This window comes from Drosophila tropicalis, unplaced genomic scaffold (assembly GCF_018151085.1).
Source record: "Drosophila tropicalis isolate 14030-0801.00 unplaced genomic scaffold, ASM1815108v1 contig_175, whole genome shotgun sequence".
Taxonomy (NCBI): domain Eukaryota; kingdom Metazoa; phylum Arthropoda; class Insecta; order Diptera; family Drosophilidae; genus Drosophila; species Drosophila tropicalis.
In genome coordinates this window covers 207,393-225,774 of record NW_027172621.1, presented here as the reverse complement: position 1 = coordinate 225,774, position 18,382 = coordinate 207,393, and the positions used below count along the sequence as shown (strand labels likewise).

Sequence of the window (18,382 nt, the reverse complement as noted above, 5' to 3'; positions counted from 1 at the left end):
GATATTGGCTATTTAAACATTTTGCCACGCCCACTTCCGCCCCCGCAAATTAAACAAAACTGATTTTATCAAAAACTATTAAAGCTAAAGTCACCAAATTTAGTATGTATACTGGCATAGTATGCGCGGAGAATTTAGATATTTTCACATTTTGCCACGCCCACTTCCGCCTCCATAATTTAGAAAAAACCGATTTCCTCCTGTATTTTTTTGACTATCGCATTCAAATTCGGCAGACTAATTATTCTTATTTATTTCTACCAAACTACCAAATTTTATTGAAATCGGACTAGAAACATGTAAAATATGCGTATGAACGTATTTTACTACGCGGTCCACAAGGCCAGAATTGGACGTTGGCTAGTAGCAGCGCTAGAGTGCTCGTGTGTTTGTAGAGTGAGCGAGATAGCACATAGTATAAGACATGTAAAAAGAATTTAATAGACATACATTTGGTCTTCGAAATTTGAAATATTTGTTTCACCAGGTGTATGGTATACCCAAGTCGACGAGTCGACTTACTTGCTTCATTATTTTGATCTTCTTTCAATTCTAAGCTAAGCTAATGCACCGTACGAATTAATACTGGTCAATATTTTTTTATCAGTTCAGCAGAGCATTTAATGAAATTATTGTTGTTGTTATTGAAGTACCTCAAACATTTTATGTTATATAATAGAGAATAAAAGGATCTTTCAGAAAAAAGTGGTTTGCATGTGCTATCTTCTACAGTATTGAAAATATCGTCAGTTAAACATTGCATTTGGGTAAAAAAGCTTGCCGTACGAATTAATAGTGGTCGGGGCTCGTAATATAGAATATATTAAAAAAAATAAAAGAGAACTTTGATACCAGCAATGACCAGCTACGACGAGGCTACCAAGCAACCTCCCGGATGATGTTTTTTTTTTTTCATTCATTCGCTGTAGCAGAATGAAATACTCACATAATCATATCCCGTTATATGCAGCAAAGGGGAAGCCGGAAAGCCAGGAACATTGTTTGTGGCCTTGTTGGGTTTGAGGTACATGGTCCTGTTTATCATAGCGTAGGTGATTTGGCTGCGTACTGCAAATAGCTGATTGCCCTGAGTGTAGGAAAATACTTTTCAGTTTTGGGTCGAGGTCCTTAATTATCACGATGCTGGCAGAAACAACACTTTTCGGCAGCTAGCATTATTTGCTATACACATTCTATCGCTTACTTGGTCAAATGCTGCTGTTGAACGCGTATTTAGCCAAGTTAACATCGTTAAAAGTAAATTGCGGAATCAATTAAATGTTAAAGGTTTGAACGCGATTTTACGTTTAAGGTGTAAGATGTAAGTTATTAAGGAATTCTGTTAAATGTTCACACATATATCGAAGCCCGTATTTTAAGTATCGATTGTTAGTAGTAAGTCAGTATTTTAAGTATCGATTGTTAGTATTAAGTCGCCTATGGAAAATATCGGTATGTGGCCTAAGGCCACACTGGAGGGTGCCTCCTTTTTCTACCGGTAACGAGACAACGAGACAGACGCACTGTGTCTGCTCCCCGCCGCGCCCACTGCTGTGCCTGCCGCCGCAGTACCTGCACCCGTCACTGACCCTGACGTTCCTTGGGCCGCGGACCCATGGGAAGATATGCCCGCCTTAGTGCCTTCCGTGCCGTCTGCCGCCATCACACCTGCTGCTTCCGCCTCCCCCAGCCTGAACGAGCAACTGACGACGCCACGGAAACAGCATGAGTTGCTACAGCTGCAACAGCAGATCCTCAGGCTGCAACAGAACATGGATGAATTCAGAACACCAAGGCAGCAAGTCAGTGACCTGAGTGTGATCGAGAGCATGGTGGCTCGATTCTCAGCTGATACTGCATATGATGTGAAGAAATGGCTGAACGATCTGGAGGACGCGTTTGAAATCCTGCAATTAAATGACCGCTTACGTTTGGTTGCATGCCGTCGCATGCTGGAGGGGACGGCGGCGGTGTTGCTGCGCACGGTATCGGTGCACAGCTACGGAGAACTCAAATCAATCCTCCTCCGAGAGTTTGGACGCTCGCGCAGCATCGAAGAGGTGTACCACGCAGCGTAGCCGGCGCTTTAGGGCAGGCGAAGGATGCTTGAGTTTTGCAATCGAGATGCAGGAGATTGCCATGAATGCTCCGATTCCGGAGAACGAGTTGGTCGACATGATCATCGATGGACTGCGGGACAATTTTACTCGAGTCGGCATGCTGTACTCAGCTCGCACGGTGGCCGAACTGAAGCCCCTACTGGAACGCTACGAGCGCTTCCGTATGCAGGCGGCTGTCTCCAAGCAAAGTCTCAGCGTGAAGGTGCAGCCAACAACAACTGCCTCGTCCTCTGGGAACAAATCCTCAGTCACGGCCACAAGTGAGACCAGATGTTTCAACTGCTCGATCAGACCGCCGAACTCCTGCTTCAAGTGTGGCATTCTGGGCCACATTTATAAGAACTGCCTGTCTCGGATGGAAACTGCCACGGCCGCCACCCCTGCCGCCACCACTGCCGCCGCCACTCCTGATGATGTGGGAGATAGATTGAACCATCTACAACTGGTGAGTGTTGCTTTTGTTTCTAATGAAGTGCAAGATAGGGAATTTATAAATCTGTTTTCCCTTCTCGACTCGGGCAGCCCGAAGAGTTTTATCCGTGAATCTGAAGTCCCCTTAGTCGTCTTAGTCCCAGTAGATTGAACTGCCGTGGTTTAGGAAACAGCCAACTTCGGTCTTTGGGCCAAATCGTTTGTAGGGTTCACGTCCGCAGCACGGAGACCATTCATACGTTTGAAGTTTTACCCAACAAAGCAACTAAATTGCTCATGATTCTCGGTAGAGATCTCCTGTATAAAATTAATATTAGACTTTGTAAATTGAAAGAGATTAAATATGAAAAAAAAAACTATGATACTTATGAATAAACCGACTGAATATATAACCATGAAACTCACGGCTGTTCTGAAGTCATTTGATTTATTGAGGAAAAATATAGCGGTACTACCGCACGATAAGAATGATATGTTATCTGCCGAATTGTTGTCTGATTCTCCCCTTGCACTTATGGCTATAAATGCCATTGGATCCCTGCTGTCAATGATTCAGAGTTTGATATAGAGGCCACTTTACGGGAACTCCGATTTTTTGACGTCCCCGCCGTCTGTCACACCATGAACGCATCGAGTTGCGTGAGATCTGTGACGATCTCTTGAAAGCTGGCATTATTCGCCACAGTAGTTCCCCTTACGCTGCCGCGATTGTCCCTGTACTTAAGAAGAACAACACCATGAGAAAGAGTGTATTACGGTTCGGGATCATTTTCCGATTCCTCTGTTAGATGATTGCACCGAACACTTCACAGGTGGTAAATCATTCTTCACCGTTTTGGACTTGAAGAACGGGTTCCACCATGTGAAAATGCATCCAGATTCAATCAAATATACTGCCTTCGTAACCCCTGAAGGTCAGTATGAAAATGTACGCATGCCCTTTGGACTTTGTAACGGCCCTTCCGTGTTCGCTAGATTCGTTTATTCTGTCATTAAGAAATTCATAAACCAAGGTCAACTGGTGATATATATGGACGATATACTAGTAGCATCGCATGACTTTGAAACCCATCTCGAAATACTGACGGAAATACTGTATACGTTAAGAGTGAACGGGCTATGCCTGATACTGACTAAATGCCGTTTTGCGTATAGGGAATTAGAGTATTTGGGTTACTTGGCCAATTCTGCCGGTATCACGCCTAAACCAGCTCATCTTCAGGCGATACGAGATTTGCTCATACCAAGGAATAGCAAGGAATTAGAGCGCTGCTTAGGTTTATTCTCATACTTCCGCCGACTTGTACGTGGTTTCGCCAAGATTGCATATCCGATGTCCCGATTGTTGAGAAAAAATACCCTTTACGTCTTCTCCGAGGAATGCCTCGAATCCATCTGAACCCTGAAGTCGAAACGGATCGAATCACCCGTGTTATCCATCTACAACACGATGTTTGAAAAAGAGTTACACTGTGACGCTAGCTCAACTGGTTTCGGAGCAGTGTCCTCCAGAAACAAACCGACGGTAAAATGCACCCAGTGTTCTACTTCTCTAAAACAGCCTCCGCTGCCCAATTGAAACTACACAGTTATGAACTGGAGACGCCAGCTATCGTGTATGCCCTGAAACGTTTTGAGACGTACCGTAAGTTCATTCCGTTCAAAGTCGTGACGGATTGTAGTTCCCTGGCGCTGACACTGAGAAACGGTGGGCATTCCGCGAAAATTGCTCGCTGGGCCCTGCTGTTAGTAAATTTAAACTAGACAATTGTACACCGCTCGGGGGTTAGTATGCCCCATGCCGCTTTAAGTAGAATAGAAACCGCAGCATACGTGGACGATTTAAGCCTCGATTTCCAACTGCAGTTAACTCAAAACCGTGACCCCGATATTGTTAAACTCCGAGATGATTTAGAGAAACATGAAATAGCAGATTTCGAACTGTGTGACGGAGTAGTGTACCATCTGTCCCCGACGAGTGTACCCCAACTTTATGTCCCTTCCGAAATGATAAACCATGTCATACGAATAGTGCATGAGAAGCTTGGCCATATGGCCACTGAGAAGTGTTGTGCACAAATCAAGAAGTACTACTGGTTTCCGTGTATGAAGTCTTACGTCAACAATTATATTAAAAACTGCCTCAAGTGTATTTATTATACCGCTTCCGCTCAAGACAATCGCTTCACGCTATACAGTATTCCGGAAGTGCCCCTGCCGTTTTATACCATTCATATTAATCATCTAGGTCCCCTTCCGTCCATACTCTATAAGAAAAAGTATCTTCTGGTTGTCGGAACAACTGCCGAACATAGAGTTTGCATTGAATAAGTCAGTCCACAACAAAATTTGCCGCTTCTGTACTCCTATTCGGGATTGAAACAACGAGGCGTGGTAGTGGATGAACTAACCAAACGATTGGGTGAGAGGACGGACGATACCTCAAAAGGTAGACGTCCGGAGAATAGCCTTCCGTAACATTGTCAAGTCCCAAGAATATAATGCTGAGTATTATGCGAGGCATCACCTCCCTGCCGTTAGTTTTGAGGAGGGAGATTTCGTAGTTGTGAAGAATGTGGATACTTCGGCAGGTATAAACAAAAAACTTATCAGACGGTATCGTGGCCCTTACGTTGTTCATAGAAAACTTCCGAATGACCAGATCACCCAACTGCCGTATGACGGGATCTTAGAAGCCTCCAAATTGAAGCTATGGGTTGTCCCTGATAGAGATTGCACTTCTGAAATCCAAACAAGGGCGACACTAGCCACTTAATGTTATTATTTACCCCCTTTTCGTTAGCAACTAGAATCGAGGTCGATTCCTTGTCAGGACGGCCGAGTTGTAAGATGTCAGTTATTTAGGAATTCTTAAATGTTAAATGTTCACACATATATCGAAGCCCGTATTTTAAGTATCGGTTGTTAGTAGCAAGTCAGTATTTTAAATATCGATTGTTAGTATTAAATCGTTGGGACGAGAGCTAAATAAAAAAGTGCATAAATTCTTTAAATTTATTGTTATAAGAAAAACAGAATGCGTGTGGTTGGTTGTGCAGTTCATTCGCGACTGACTTCTATTTGTCTCTCATCGAGTCATTGTTCTCTTTAACGCATCTCGTGAGAGAGCATACAAAGTTACATATATATATTCATATGTGTGTGATCATGCATGCATTGAGTTGAGAGAGAATTATTTCAACACCCTTCCTCAATGCAAGTATGTCCACAAATTTATCTTATACTTAACAAATTCGTAAACTCTACATGCTTCTTCTTTGCAAGATTCTTGGTTAGGATATCAGCTATCATTTCATTAGTAGACTTATACTTTAAAATAATCTGACCATCATTAACTACTTGTCTAACAAAATGATATCTAATGTCCACGTGCTTCGTCCTTGAATGGTGTACCGGGTTCTTAGCCAATTGCTGCGCGCTGAGGTTATCGCCATACAAAACGGTAGATGTATCTTCCTCTCCGCAACCAATCTCGATGGTTAATCGACGCAATACAATGGCTTCTTTGCACGCTGTTGATAACGCCATGTATTCTGCTTCGGTGCTGCTAAGAGCAACACTCCGCTGCTTCTCCGATTTCCATGATATCGGTCCGCCAGCCAGAAAATATACATATCCTGTATAAGACTTGCGATCAATCCTATCGCCTGCCCAATCTGCGTCCACGAAACCAGTAAACGCCGCATCCGACTGCTTGTAATGAATCTTGAAGCCAACTGTTGAAGCCAAATATCTTAAAACATGCTTTATGGCTGCAAGGTGTTCATTATGGGGGTCCTTGTTACGTTGAGCCAACTTCGATACTGAGTGGAGAATATCTGGTCTAGTAGTCAACGCAAGCCACATTAGCTCGCCTATCATTGACTGATAAAGAGTTGCATCAACCCTTTTACACTCCATTTTATCGCAGGCTACCTGATACCCTGCTTCTAACGGTGTTGCGGCTCTTCTGCACTGAGCATAGCCATATCGTTCCAGTAGATCCTTGATGTACTGTGAATGAGGTTCACGGTGAACCTCCATTCAAACGCTGCCATAATAGCTGACTTAATCCTGTCAAGATCCGATTTCTCCTGGCATCCTATGAGAAGATCGTCTACATAGACAAGGATTAGAGATAGGTTACTTTTTGCTTGCTGTTTGTATAGACATGGTTCATTGTCGCAAGGTATGAAACCATTAGCTCGCAAAACACTATCGAGTTTGGAGTTCCACTCCCGTCCAGACTGTTTGAGTCCATATAACGCCTTTTTCATCAGAAGTACCTTGCTTTTGTCTTCAGTTGCGTATCCTTCGGGCTGCCTCATGTATACGGTATCGCCCAAATCACTGTTTAAGTAAGCCGTGCATACATCCATCTGGTGTAGATACAATTTTAACTGCGCTGCTAGGGCCAAGATGAATCGAACACTCTCCAAGCGGCATACAGGCGAGTATGTTTCATTGTAGTTCACTCCATAGCGCTGTGAACATCCTTTTGCTACTAGTCTCGCCTTAAAACGCTCGACTTCTCCCTTTGCATCACGCTTTACACTGTAGACCCACTTGCAGCCAACAGGTTTATACCCTTCCGGTAGCGAACTAAGCTGCCAAGTGTGATTTGACATCAAGGAGTCATACTCCTTTTGCATAGCCTCACGCCAATACGAAGCAAACGGACTACTAACCGCCTCATCATAGGTCTCTGGTATGATCACCTCACTTGTAATCAATGCGCTTAAAATGTTGAACTGCTTCTTTGGTCTACCAGGCCTTCCAGTTCGAATCAGCTTCGGCCTACCGGGTCCAACCCGTTGTTCAACCACAGGTTCTGCCACTTCTTGTTCAACTGCCATGTCGAAATCTTCGCTACTGCTGCCCTTCTCGGTGACCTCTGCATCAGACTCGTCTGTACTACTCAAGTGATCTGCTGCATCAACAAATACTGCATCCTGATCATCCGTATATGGAAAATCAAACTTGACGATATCACCATTCGAATCGCCATTGCCGAAACGCTCGTCGAACAAAACGTCTCGCTTCTCAACAACTTGCCTGGTTTCGGCGTCGTACAACCGATACCCTTTCGCATTTCGAGAATAACCAACCATTCGGTATTCTTTGCCCTTTGGATCAAACTTGCCCTTATGATGTCCTTTGTCCAGTGCCACTGCAATAGACCCAAAAACTTTTAAATGACTTATTGATGGTTTCTTACCATTCCATGCTTCCATTGGAGTCATGTTAACCAGGGCTCGAGTTGGTGACCTATTCCGCAGATAAGCAGCTGTATAAACTGCCTCAGCCCAAAGAGATTGATGTAGACCAGACTGGATGAGCAAGCATCTTGACATCTCCACAAGAGTTCTGTTAACTCTCTCTGCTACACCGTTCTGCTGCGACGTGTATGGTACCGTGAGCTGCCGCAATATTCCATTGCCCTCGAGAAACTCGTCAAACGATTTATTGACGTACTCGCGACCATTGTCGCTCCGAATGCACTTTAGCTTCTTTCCAGTTTGCCGCTCTGCCATGTTTTTAAACTCGACAAACTTTTCAAACACTTCATCCTTTCCCTTCAGGAAATATACAAATATGCGACGAGACCTGTCATCGATAAATGTCAAAAAGTATCTGCTGCCTCCAAGGCTTTTTGTATCAAACGGACCGCAAACATCTGAATGCATCAGCTCCAAGATTTCCTTAGCTCTGTTCTTGGTCGAATCTGGAAATGGCTGTACTGTGATCTTGCTTACCATGCAGATCTTGCAGGGTTCCAACGACGTTGAGTCAAACGTTCCCATGCCACAGGCCAAATCCTTTCGTGCAATTTCAGCTAAACTACCATAGTTGAGATGTCCGTACCTTTTATGCCACAAATCTTCGTAAGTCTGTTCAATGGCATAGCATTCGCTCGGTGCTGTTCCAAAAATATACAAACGGCCAACTTTGTCCGCTTTCAAAATGCATTCGCCCTTTTGGATCACTCGTGCATACTTTAGTCCAAATTCAACGATGCTTCCATGTTCAACTGCTTTGCTCACCGACACGAAATAACCTCTCATTTTGGGTACATACAATACATTCTTTAATGTAAGTATACGTGAAACCATATTCAGCTTTACCTCGCCCTTTCCTTCAGCCTGAAGAAAGTTATTATCAGCCAAAACAATTTTTTCCAAATGTTTCTCAAATTTTGAAAACAAATTTCTGTTACAACACATATGGCTGGTGGCGCCACTGTCCAGACACCAGTTCGATCGTTCCAAACATTTCGCGTCCAACGCGTTCAGCAAACCTAACGATGACTGTACTGCCTTATTCGGGTTCGATGCAACCTTCCGACCGTTTACACTGGGACAATTTGCTTTAAAATGGCCTTTGCCGCCACACGCAAAACAGTTCCAAACTTTTTGCTTTTTCTTCCAATTGTCTCTCTGCATCGATTGCTTTTCCACCACTGTAAATGCTTTTGCGCTCTCGATCGGTTTTTCGCTCTCTCTTTTGCGTTCTCCTTCTTCTCTCAGCTTTATGCATAACATGTCGAAACACGGTAAACTGTCGCGTGTCTCTATGGCGACAACGAAATTGTCGAATTCGTCTGGAAGACTGGAAAGCAAAATAACACTGTGATAGTCGAAAAAAAAGACATGGCAAAATTCGATGGTTTCACCCTATTTCGGGTCCTGCGAATCGAACTGCATCATTAGTTTTTTAAGTTATCACGATGGTTTCATACAAAATTTTTTGCGGAAGTTTTTCATCAAAGTTGCCATTTTTTCGAAAAGGATGTTTTTTTCATTTGCTTCTAACTTCTAAAATATTCATTCTTTTTACAAACTTTCTTTAGCAAAGTTTCTTGTCTTCACGACAAAGCCTTCAGAAGGTTCAGGACGATCTTGAGCCACGCCTGAATAATTCAGCTGGCAAAGTGCAAGAGATTTCCCAATTAAATGCGGCCACGGAACAGCAATTGAAGGACATTAATATCTTGATTAAACAACTGCCAGCTGAAACCCAAAGGGATATGTGGAAGAACTACAATACTAACGCCAGCGGTGCATTGGAAATCCTACAAAATGTTTTGGAAATCTTGGAACCTGTGAGCAAACAAACATAACATTGAGATCCAGCAACAGAATGCGGCCAAGCTTACACAACAATTGGGACAGGATATTGAGAACTTGAGACGCCAAATTGAGACAGCTCGACAGGTTGCCAACAATATTAAGGTCGGTGTTAAGTTTAAGCCCAGCACTGTACTTGAATTGAAGACACCCGAGAAGGCAAAACTGTTGTCCACCAAAACGAAAATGTCGACACTCTTCCGTACCAATGATTCGAATGGGTTCCTTCTCTATTTGGGCAACGATAATAAGACCACACAAAAGAATAATGACTTTGTGGCCCTGGAGATCCTTAATGGTTATCCCATATTGACCATCGACTTGGGTAATGGACCGGAACGCATCACCAGTGATAAATATGTCTCCGATGGCAATTGGTATCAGGCTGTCGTCGAGCGTGTGGGTTCCAATTCCAAGCTGACAATCCGCGAAGAATTGCCCGATGGCAAAATTGTTGATCATACGAAATCGGGTTATTTGGTTGGCTCTCAAAATGTCTTGCATGTCGATCGTAATAGTCGTCTATTTGTCGGCGGCTATCCGGGACCTTCGGACTTCACGGTGCCCGATGACATACGCTCGAATTCGTTCAATGGTGAAATTGAACTGCATCATTAGTTTTTTAAGTTATCACGATGGTTTCATACAAAATTTTTTGCGGAAGTTTTTATTCAAAGTTGCCATTTTTTCGAAAAGGATGTTTTTTTCATTTGCTTCTAACTTCTAAAATATTCATTCTTTTTACAAACTTTCTTTAGCAGAGTTTCTTAGAATTGAAAGAGCTACAAATATTGGGAAGACATCTAGCCTCCAAATCCGTCCGTTCACGAGCATTGGGACAAAATGTAAAAAAAATCGAATCTTGACCAAATTTTTTTTATGTTTTCTTTCTCGCATTTTGCTAAAATTGATATTAATCCATTTGAAGCTTGGTCATTATATGAGAATTTATTTTGCTCAATGGCAGCAGAAGAGACACCATTTCATATGTTCCATTAACCCAACGATATTTTTGCAGTATGCAAACGTATTATTGCCGTTTATTTCGAAAAAGTCCAAAAGTCTCTTCCTATACCCGTACACTTTTACATCCTTAGACAAAATGTTAACAGATCGTAAATGATGTGCTAAAGAGTTCGCTTGCCTTTGTGACAATTTCAGTTGTCTTACCATCGTATATAATCGAGCTTGGGATATCTAGAGATGTTGACAAGTTTTATCGATTTAGGATGGATCATACGTTAAGAGTAACTCTTTAGGTTTGGTGACAAATGTTGGCGAATTATACCTTTCTGTTGGGCTTTGACATCTTGTAATATACTCCGAATGAGGTACTGTGCAGATTGAACACTTTTATAGACCATAAAACTCTTTAGTTTTGCGAGTTTATTCTGGCATGCGTAGCAGTTATCTGTATGATTGTGAATCTATCTAAATCATTGGAATGCCGAACCCCATTTTTGGGCGCAACCTTTTTGACCAATTTTGCAAATTGTTATTGCATTGTGCGCTCGTAAATTTTCCATACACAGCAAAATCCGGCAAAATTTGTGGGACACTTGTTCGCAAGTCAAAATTACGATTAACATCTATGCTTACACGATCAGTAGAGGTAATATTTGGTCTCATAAGTACCCACCGATATCAGTAGAATAACGGTAAAAGGCTTACGTAGTTAAAGCTCTTGGGAAATAAATATTTCTAATATCAAGGGCGTAACCAGTACTTAAGTTTGTAAGGGGTAACATTTTTTTCTCTTAACATAACTTTTATAATGCATTATCAAGTTCTCCTTTAAGTAAATTGATTTAAATTCACCCCTCCCCCGTGCACAATCCAGGCTACGCCCTTGACAACTATTGTTGTCAAACAATTTATATGCAGTTATTATACCGACTGTATAAATATTTTTCAAAAACTAAAGAACTACAGTTAGTTTAATTTTGTTAACATATCTAAAAAAAATTCGATTTGATTATGTGGTTATATTATAAATCGTAAATTAGATAGGTCTGGGTCTCTTCTGCTGCCATTGAGCAAAATAAATTCTCATATAATGATCAAGCTTCAAATGGAATAATATCAATTTTAGCAAAATGCGAGAAAGAAAACATAAAAAAAATTTGGTCAAGATTCGATTTTTTTTACATTTTGTCCCAACGCTCGGGAACGGACTGATTTAGAGGCTAGATGTTCCCAATATTTGTAGCTCTTTCAATTCTAAGAAACTTTGCTAAAGAAAGTTTGTAAAAAGAATGAATATTTTAGAAGTTAGAAGCAAATGAAAAAACATCCTTTTCGAAAAAATGGCAACTTTGATGAAAAACTTCCGCAAAAAATTTTGTATGAAACCATCGTGATAACTTAAAAAAATAATGATGCAGTTCGATTCGCATCATCGAATTTTGCCATGTGTTTTTTTTTTTTTTGAAAAAAACTATCACAGTGTAATCGTCGTGAGCTCGTCCAATATTTCGATTCCAACGCCAGCAAGTTTGTCCAAGATTTCCTTGAAATCCGACAAATAACTCGATATGCTTTGACCCTCCTGAATGCGTTTACTTAGCAATTTCTTGAAAAGTGCTACTTTTCTAACGGGTCCTCTGGGTTGATGAGCTTCCTGAAGCTTCTTCCAAGCCTCATGTGCACTTGCACAGTGCTTCACATGTCCCAACTGTGAAGTCTTGACGCTAAAGGTGATCATTGCCAATGCCTTCTGATCCAGCGTCGTCCATTCGGTGTTCTCCCCCGTAGTTGGCCTTGCCAATACGCCTGACGCCACATTCCACAAATCCGCATGCACCAGCACACTTTTCATCTGGATGCACCACGAGTCATAATTACTGTCCTCGAGTTTATCAATCTGATATAACGCCGACATTATACTCGTTCATATATACTTTGTGAAAAAACCGTCTAGAACACAGCGCGAAAACCAATTTCTTCTAAAAATTACCACAGCAACCACATAGGCACGTTGCCTGGGCCCATAACCTATTGTTATAAGAAAAACAGAATGCGTGTGGTTGGTTGTGCAGTTCATTCGCGACTGACTTCTATTTGTCTCTCATCGAGTCATTGTTCTCTTTAACGCATCTCGTGAGAGAGCATACAAAGTTACATATATATATTCATATGTGTGTGATCATGCATGCATTGAGTTGAGAGAGAATTATTTCAACAAAATTTAATCCGGAAGACAATAAATCGATAAACTTAATAAACAAACAAACAAATATTTTTCCTATTGTTATCAAGTATTCGATTGAAGCTAGAAAAAAAAGAACAATCGGAGAAAAATTAAATATTTTTAATTTATTACTTACATTAAGAAAAGTAAACAAAAAAATGCAAAATACAAATAAAGTGAATATTATTTATTAAAAAAATCCAAAGAAGTTAAATTCGGCTATGCCGAAGTTTATATACCCCTGCAGTCCTTGACAATAATAATTTTACATGTTCAAAATTTGTTTTCTGCAACTCAATTCATCAATATACAAACAAAACAATTTTACTCTTTATACTACAGTTTGTTCTTCTTCTTCCCTCGTTCCCTAACCAAAGCAACGCACGCATACGTTTTTACACGTACCCCCCTTGGTTCACTTTTCCTATAGCTACATACTTGTTCAAACAGATTGGTAGAGGCGCTTTGCGCAAAACAACTAAAATTTGCTGCTATGTTTTTCAATGGCGTTTTCGAAAAACAATCTAAATTGAATGCATTTTGATACATTTATGATTCCGCTTTATAAAAAGGGCAACAAATCGGATATTTCTAACTACCGTGGCATTGCCAAACTTTCAGCAATACCTAAGCTGATTGAGAACAACACCTATCCTCATCCACTATTTCTATTTGTCAGCGTGGCCAAAAGTTTCTTTTCGTTGCTCAATATCTAAAACTGTTCGAGTTACCTCAGGTGTCCCCCAAGGCAGTCATCTGGGCCCACTGTTATTTACCCAGTTTATTAATGATTTGCCCTTGGCCTTGGCTCATTCACGCGTGCTCGTGTTTGCGGATGACGTCAAGATTTTTTATTCCTATAATGATCCTTCCTTCTAACAGTACTTGCAATCAGATCTCGATGCGTTCTGTGATTGGTGCCACGTTAATAAATTACACCTTAATGCCTCTAAGTGTTCTTTTATGACTTTCAGTCGTTTGTCTCCGCTCCTAGCTCATTACTCTATTAAGTCTGTTCTGTTAGATTGTGTTCCATCATTCAAAGACTTAGGCGTTATGTTTGACCCTAAACTTTCATTTAATGTTCATATTTCTTCAATTGTCAACAGAGCAAGCAGCCTTCTCGGCTTCATTAAAAGTTGGGCCAAAGAATTTTATGAACCCTATGTAACAAAGGTTTTATACACTTCGTTAGTTCGCCCTACTCTAGAATATTGCTCGCCAGTGTGGAACCCTCAATATGATGTTAACCAGCGGAGTATTGAGTCGGTTCAGAAGCGATTCCTTAAGTTCGCGGTCCGGGTCTTAATTGGGACCCGAGTCTTCGCCTACCTTCTTATTTTGACAGACTTCGTCTTATTAATCTTCCTTCACTTTACAACCGTAGGGTTGTATTTGGCATTCTCTTTCTCCATAAACTAGTCAACGGTGAAGTCATTTCCACTAATTTACTAGATACGCCATAATTTTTGTGTTCCCTCATGTCGAACCAGAAACTTTTTTTCTAATCACCTTAGTAGATGTCTGACTAACTACTCTCTTCACGAACCTTTTCTTGTTCCTTGCTAATCTTTTAACAACCTTTCTGACCTTATCTCTCCTTATCTTTCTGTCGCTTTATAACTATATATACTTTTTATACTTTTAATCATCTACACCGAAACCGCTAAATATGTTTTGGGCTTGGATTGCTTGCAACTCATACCTGCCAACTGATCGGGGATGTTTGGTTGTGTATAAAGCTAAGCTACTTTCTTCAATTAATTGTTATCTGTATTTTAGCCTAAGCATTTTCGTCGACTGCTGGTGAGTTGACGTAAATAAATAAATAAATAAAAATAATCAAAGTTTAATTCACCTTTACATTATTCCATTCAAAATGTTGGAGAAAAATCAAGACTGCAAGTCTTTTAAACGAAATTAATGATTGTACGATTTTCAAAAATACATATATGAAGTAGAAGGCGGGTGATCTTGAAGGGCCATTATTGTTCTTATACCATGCACCCATAATGTGAAATGGTATATTAAAGTCGCCAAAATGAATGTAACAGGCAAAAGGATGCTTTTCCGACCACATAAAGTAATGAAGTAAGTAAGTCGTCTCGCTGACTTAGGTATACCATTCACCAGTAAAACAAATATATTTTAAATTTATAATAACAAATGTATTTATGTACCTATTTATAAAAAATTCTGTTCAAATACTATCACAAGTATACATAAGTCAGTATCTTGATCACTCAAGCATAGTAAATCTTATATCTTTCTACCAACCTACCAAATGATATTTTAAATAACGTGTTGCTCTTTCTTTTCTTCGTTTTAGTATTACATCTACATAAATTTTAGATGTATGCCCGCCGATTATTTATGGTTATTCACGTTGACAGGGTATGCGAAGAGAAAGGAGTTTAAGCGGAAAACAATTTAATTGAAAAATTAACGAAATAAAACAAAACAGTGTTAAGATGAGGTGATCATTAAAGGGGTAAGTACATACATTTAAAATACTCAAAACGAGTTTATTCTGGGCATGACTATAAATAATTAATAAATAAATTAAAACTTTACGTACCATTTCGACAGGAATTCGAGACATCTGTAATACTTTCACCAACACCATAAGCTACAACGGCTACATCCGTGGTTAAGTTATTGCGTGCATTTTTTTGTAAGGCTACTGCTTTTCGCGTATGTCGCGTTGTTAGAACTCCAGTCTCAATATCTCTTTCCAGGCGGTGACCTAGCAAAAGAAGGAATCGCATTATATTTAAGATGTAATACGAAATTAAATTTATATAATACCAGAACGAGATCTAGTCAGTTGTCTCTGTACGTAGTCCTCAAGGTCTTCTTCTTCCTTTCGACTTATCAAACAGTTCAAAATTAATAAAAAAAGACCTAATCCAAAAGAAAATAAACCAGTACAAGTAACTTCATTCCACCACGCGGAGCTAGAGCCTGTTTAATTGAAATACTAGAATGCGTTATCAATAAATATTTCTTATCTACGCTTACTAAACACGTTCCATGACATTGTTTCGTCCGGGACGACTCCAGCCCCACATAAAAACACTCCAAAAACGATGAATACAATACCAATATGCAACATTCCAATGCTAGTCACAACCTATAAATATAGAAATGTTTCAATACAAACTTATAAAGATTTTAAAATAAATTTTCTTACCTGACTGTCGAGCATACCAGGTCCGGATCTAGCTGAGTGACGTGAATGGTGATATTTACGTCTTACGGATCCATTTGGAGAATGAAACGTTTCACCACTTTCTGAGCTTTGAGTGCTATAACGTCGCTCTCGGGCTCTTTTCTGTTCATCACGCCGCTTCCGCTGGCGCTTAATGGCCATTGCGGAATGTATACCAACTGAATGCATTAAGCTGTTATGTGTATCTTTCAATAAAAAGAGAAAAATTACTGTTTAATGAAAGATGTTAGTATTTCATGATTTGAGTTAATGTTTATTTAATTACACTGTGCAACACCAAAAATCAAACCGCACCGGACCTTTTTTTCTGAAAGTTCATGTACTGAATAGCAAAACCCTATTTGGGGTTTTCAAAGTTAGCTCGTTTTTTTTTTATAGCGAGTTGAAATTCTTCATTTTAGGGGTATGAGCTAAATATGACTTATATATCGATTACTTCCTCATGCATACGACCTAAATCATCATCATTTATTGTAGAAATATTGTTAATGATTTAAGATGATTTAGGTCGTATGCATGAAGAAGAAATCGATATATAAGTCATATTTAGCTCATATGACAAACTAAAAATACCCGCAAAATGAAAAATTTCAACTCGCTGTAAAAAAAAAAAAGCTAACTTTGAAAAACCCAAATAGGGTTTTGCTATTCAATACATGAACTTTCAGAAGAAAAGGTCCGGTGCGGTTTGATTTTACAAACCTTCATTTTGTTGCATAGTGTTATATATAGACAGACACTAGCACACTAACCAGTAAATAATAGCACTGTGATAGTCGAAAAAAGACATGGCAAAATTCGATGGTTTCCCCCTATTTCGGGTCCTGGGAATCGAACTGCATCATTAATTTTTTAAGTTATCACGATTGTTTTATACAACATTTTTCGCTGAAGTCTTTCATCAAAGTTGCCATTTTTATACCATACACCCATAGGATGAAATGGTATATTAAAATCGCCAAAATGTAAGTAACAGGCAGACCCCATAAAGTATATATATTCTTGATCAGGATCAACAGCCGACTCGATCTAGCCATGTCCGTCTGTCCGTCCATCTGTCCGTATGAATACCTAGATCTCGGAGACTGTGAAAGCTAGAGCCACCAAATTTGGTATGTATGCACGTGTAGTATGTATATTGGTCGAGTTTATTTCAAAACTTTGACACGCCCCTTTCCGCCCCACAATTTAAAAAAAAAGCGTTTTTCTCAAAAACTATTCTATCTAGAGACACCATATTTGGTATGTATTTTTGGTTAGTAAATGCGCACAGACGTAAAGATTTTGCTACGCTCTTTTTGACCCCCGTAATTTGAAAAAACTCGACTATCTCCCGTGTTTTTCTACTTTGTGCAATCAAATTTGTCACACTTGAATTTGATACTAATGTGATCAAAATCGCATAGAAAATAGCCGAGTTATGCATATAAACGTTTTTCCATAAGGCCGGAGTTGGCCGTTGGCTGGTGGGGGCGCTAAGGTGCTCGTAAGGTTGAGTGAGCGAGATACTAAGATATGCTCGTAAAAAGCATGTGACAATGCATTTGTTAAATAAAATTAAAATATTTGTTTTCCTGTATATGGTATACCTAAGTCGGCGAGACGACTTACTTACTTCATTTCGAAAAGGGTCTTTTTATACCCTTGCAGAGGGTATTATAAAATTGGTCAGATGTTTGCAACGCACAGAAGGAGACGTTTCCGACCCCATAAAGTATATATATTCTTGATTAGCATGAGAAGCTGAGTCGATATAGCCATGTCCGTCTGACCGTCTGTCCGTCCGTGCGTATGCATTTTACTCAGCCATCTTAAGAGCTATCGGGCTGAAATTTTTTCTGTGCTTTTTATTATCTGGAGCAAATCAAGTATGAAAATTGTCAGGATCGGACCACTATATCATATAGCTCTAGAGTAAATTTGCTAATGTGATAGGATTGGATATAAAACATAATATCCCAAAATCCGATCGGATAAATAGAACACAAGTTACAGTCAATATAAATCGGTTCAATCGCTGCCGGCAGCGCTGCTTGCTGCCTACTACGTCATCATCAAGTCAACAGAGTACATGCATACACACACACACGCAACGCTACATGAACTGTATGTGTATGCGTGCGTTGCTTTGCTTAGGGAACGAGGGAAGAAGAAGAAAAAATTGTAGTATAAAGAGTAAAATTGTTTTGTTTGTATATTGACGAATTGAGTTGCAGAAAACAAATTTTGAACATGTAAAATTATTATTGTCAAGGACTGCAAGGGTATATAAACTTCGGCA

At 40.1% G+C, this 18,382-nt stretch overlaps 2 protein-coding genes across 5 annotated transcripts in view; one reads left to right on the top strand and one right to left on the bottom strand.

Moving 5' to 3' along the window:
- Positions 1 to 18,382, bottom strand: part of LOC137572064 (uncharacterized) — a 132,136-nt gene that overhangs the window by 28,964 nt on the left and 84,790 nt on the right. For 3 of the 4 annotated variants that reach the window (XM_068283844.1, XM_068283843.1, XM_068283845.1), the window contains 4 exons: positions 16,063 to 16,286; positions 15,891 to 16,002; positions 15,678 to 15,833; positions 15,448 to 15,615 (listed from right to left, as the gene is read on the bottom strand). In XM_068283844.1, the coding sequence (XP_068139945.1) occupies positions 15,448 to 15,615; positions 15,678 to 15,833; positions 15,891 to 16,002; positions 16,063 to 16,269 (643 nt within the window). In that variant the 5' untranslated portion in view covers positions 16,270 to 16,286. Of the gene's footprint in view, positions 1 to 2,203; positions 2,850 to 15,447; positions 15,616 to 15,677; positions 15,834 to 15,890; positions 16,003 to 16,062; positions 16,287 to 18,382 lie in introns of those variants that run through there. The other variant, XM_068283846.1, reaches the window with a different exon arrangement.
- On the top strand, positions 2,208 to 2,675 carry LOC137572065 (uncharacterized). The gene is made up of 2 exons (XM_068283847.1): positions 2,208 to 2,565; positions 2,643 to 2,675. The coding sequence occupies exons 1-2, from the start codon at positions 2,218 to 2,220 to the stop codon at positions 2,661 to 2,663; spliced, it is 369 nt and encodes a 122-aa protein (XP_068139948.1). The 5' UTR covers positions 2,208 to 2,217; the 3' UTR covers positions 2,664 to 2,675.